This window comes from Poecilia latipinna, unplaced genomic scaffold (assembly GCF_001443285.1).
Source record: "Poecilia latipinna isolate Pla-1442-1.1 unplaced genomic scaffold, P_latipinna-1.0 Scaffold2446, whole genome shotgun sequence".
Taxonomy (NCBI): Eukaryota; Metazoa; Chordata; class Actinopteri; order Cyprinodontiformes; family Poeciliidae; genus Poecilia; species Poecilia latipinna.
Genome location: NW_015115062.1, coordinates 21845 through 24894, shown reverse-complemented (window position 1 = coordinate 24894; position 3050 = coordinate 21845). Strand labels below are relative to the sequence as shown.

General features: G+C 38.5%; 1 protein-coding gene across 3 annotated transcripts in view; it reads left to right on the top strand.

Moving 5' to 3' along the window:
* Positions 1-3050, top strand: part of rab27b (RAB27B, member RAS oncogene family) — a 44071-nt gene that overhangs the window by 32086 nt on the left and 8935 nt on the right. For all 3 annotated transcript variants that reach the window (XM_015019558.1, XM_015019557.1, XM_015019559.1), the window contains 2 exons: positions 1194-1297; positions 2638-2761. In XM_015019558.1, coding sequence (XP_014875044.1) covers positions 1194-1297; positions 2638-2761 — 228 coding nt within the window. The remainder of the gene's footprint in view (positions 1-1193; positions 1298-2637; positions 2762-3050) is intronic.

Sequence of the window (3050 nt, the reverse complement as noted above, 5' to 3'; positions counted from 1 at the left end):
GGATGGAGAGATGGAGGGAGGGGGGGGAGGGATGGAGAGATGGAGGGAGGGGGGGAGGGATGGAGGGATGGAGGGATGGATCACCAAAAGCTGTAAATAAATCTGGTTTTCCACCACTAGGGGGCAGATTTCTCATTAATATGATCCAAATTAAATGAACTGACTGAAATCGGATCAGAATCTGATTTTATCTTCAGCTCTCTGTAGGTCTGGAACTTTCTGATTAATTGATTATCCTGACAATTAATCAACTTGTCTGATGATTATTACACTGATTGGATTTAAAAAATAGCCTTTCTGAAGCTCTGAAGAGAATCAGCCTTTTATACAACTTTAGAAATATATATAATATGTTGTGTTGGTTTAAATGACCTTTGACCCTCCCGGTTGTCGCGCTGCTCCCTGCTCTCCTCCACAGCTGCGGTTCTGTTGGACTGAGGGATGACTAATGCAGCAGTGAGTCACCAGGATCAGCCGGTTCTGGTCCGAACCAGACAAACGTTGGCCTGGAAGATTCAACACGTTTAATACGCAAAAATAAAGATTCAGAGAACCGAACTCAAACAGTTTAACCAGAAAAAGATTTAGTACAGAAGAACGTCTGAAGAACCGCAAAATTTCAGTAAAAGGAATTTATTCCACCTCTAAATCTGCAGCAACTCTTAAAATACATATTTTGCATTTTTATTGAGTTTCTAAAAACACAATCTGTAAAAATATTGATCCTCTGTTTTCACCCTGTTCTAGAAACAACCAATCAGAGCCAGGAGGCGGGTCTTAGCGCTGTCGATCACTAACCCACCTTTCTCTCTGCTACGTGCAGCTAGCGTAGCATGCTGTGGATGCTAAGGCTAGTTAGCATAGCCACCGATGACAGCGGATTAATGTTTTTTTTTTTATAATGGTAAGTTGTTTCTCCACCAGTTGCACATTTAGCAGCTAGTACACTAGGGTGATTGACAGCGCTAAGCTCCGCCTCTTGGTTCTGATTGGTTGTTTTTGGTGGATTTTCCAGACGGCAGCAGCAGCTCAGGGAGAAAAAAGTTTTATCTGTCTCATAACAAACTGTCACAACATGGTGACAGTTTTAACTAATATGTTATAAATCTATATATATTTTTATAAAAGTTTTGTGCTGCAGCTTTAATAAGCCATCTAGCATCATGTCTGCCCGTCCTGACTTTGTGCTGCAGGTTCCGCAGCCTGACCACGGCGTTCTTCAGGGACGCCATGGGCTTCCTGCTGATGTTCGACCTGACCAGCCAGCAGAGCTTCCTCAACGTTCGCAACTGGATGAGTACGAAATATTCATCTGTTTGAAGGATCTGACCCAGCAGAGCTGAAAACACACCAGAGGTTTAATATTTCAGTTCAGGAATATCCTGTAAATATTTTTATAAATCTATTTTAAGACAGTTTTACTCAGTTTGTGTTCTAGTTAATGTATTTATTCAGGTGGAAGGAAACAGGAGGACTAAAGTAAAATCTGCTGCATCCTCGGTGCACAAAGCAGCGTAAACACAGATCCTTCCTCCAGAACCATCACTGCTCACATAAACTCCATAAATATTCACATCCTTGCTGGTATTTACAGTTTAATTTTCACTTATTGTACACATGAACATTTTCTACATCCTTTATATCAGGGGTCACCAACTCCAGTCCTCCAGGTCCTCCATCCTGTAACTTTTAGATCTGCTCAAACACACCTGGATCAAATAAACTTCTCGTTTCCAGCCTATTGCAGAGAGGAATGAATGCTGGTGAGGGAATTCAGACATTTTGGAGCAGAGGTGAATCTAGAAGTTGGTGACCCCTGCTTTATATAATTCAGTCTCACATTTCTTTGGGTCAGTTTGTGATATTTCATGTTGTGATTTTGTTGTTATTTTACTTCTTTAAATTTATCAAACTTTTATTTTTGTATGAATCTAAATTCCTCCGTTGCTTGTAGTTCTGGGCGACGTGGCTTAAAAATAAAATCTCCAATTTTTTCAAACCAAATTAAATTTATAAATTAATTTTTTTTTTCCAGAAAATATTTTTGAAAAGGTTCAGTTAGTTGACTGTAAGGACTTTTGTTTAATTCTGGGAAAATATATGTAATATTAGCAGAAAAAGAATTTTACTAAAGGAAAAAATTACAAAAAGTCGTTTAATGATAAAAAAAAACCTTTTGATTTATCAGGAAGTGATAAAGTATGACGTCAGAAAACGCTCAACATTCCTAATTTTAACTTTTTGTTATTTTTCACAGATATAAAATCATTACATTGTTCAGGTAACATCATAACTTTATTCTGGATTTATTTCGACTTATTTCTGTGAATAAAAATAGGAACATCTTTGCCTGGTTTTGTATTTTGAGAATAATTCAAAATCTAAACAAACAGAAGCTGTAAAAAAACGTCTGTAAACCAAGATGGCCGCCGTTGGCTCTGCAGAATCAAAACCCAAAAAGCAAATTGGTGAAAAAAATCCTGATTTTTTTTTTTTTTTTCAAAACTTAAAAAATTCGATTGATGAATCGGATTTGTCGCCAGTTGCTCGTCACTTTGCTGCTGCTACATCTGAATAAACGTCACGTTTCTCTGTCCTCTGCTGCGCCGCCTGGTTGCCGTGGCAACCGAACCGCAGGCCAGCTGCAGGCCAACGCCTACTGCGAGAACCCGGACATCGTTCTGGTCGGGAACAAGGCGGACCTGGCCGACCAGCGGGAAGTTCAGGAGAAACAGGCCAAGGAGCTGGCCGACAAATACGGGCAAGTGGAGATTTACCACAAATAAAAGCATTTCACTGAGTTTTTACCACAAATAAAAACATTTCACTGAGTTTTTACCACAAATAATTAGAAATAAAACCCTCTGGCTGTTCTAACCGCTTTCTGCTTCACATTCACTGACATTATCTCAAGTTTTCTTAAAGTTATCAGTTTTTTATCAGTTTTTCTCAAGTTATTCAATAAATAATCATAAACTCTGCTGGATGATAAATGGTTCCAGGATTTATTGCAGTTAATGATAATATTGTTGTAATTTTTTTTTTTTTTT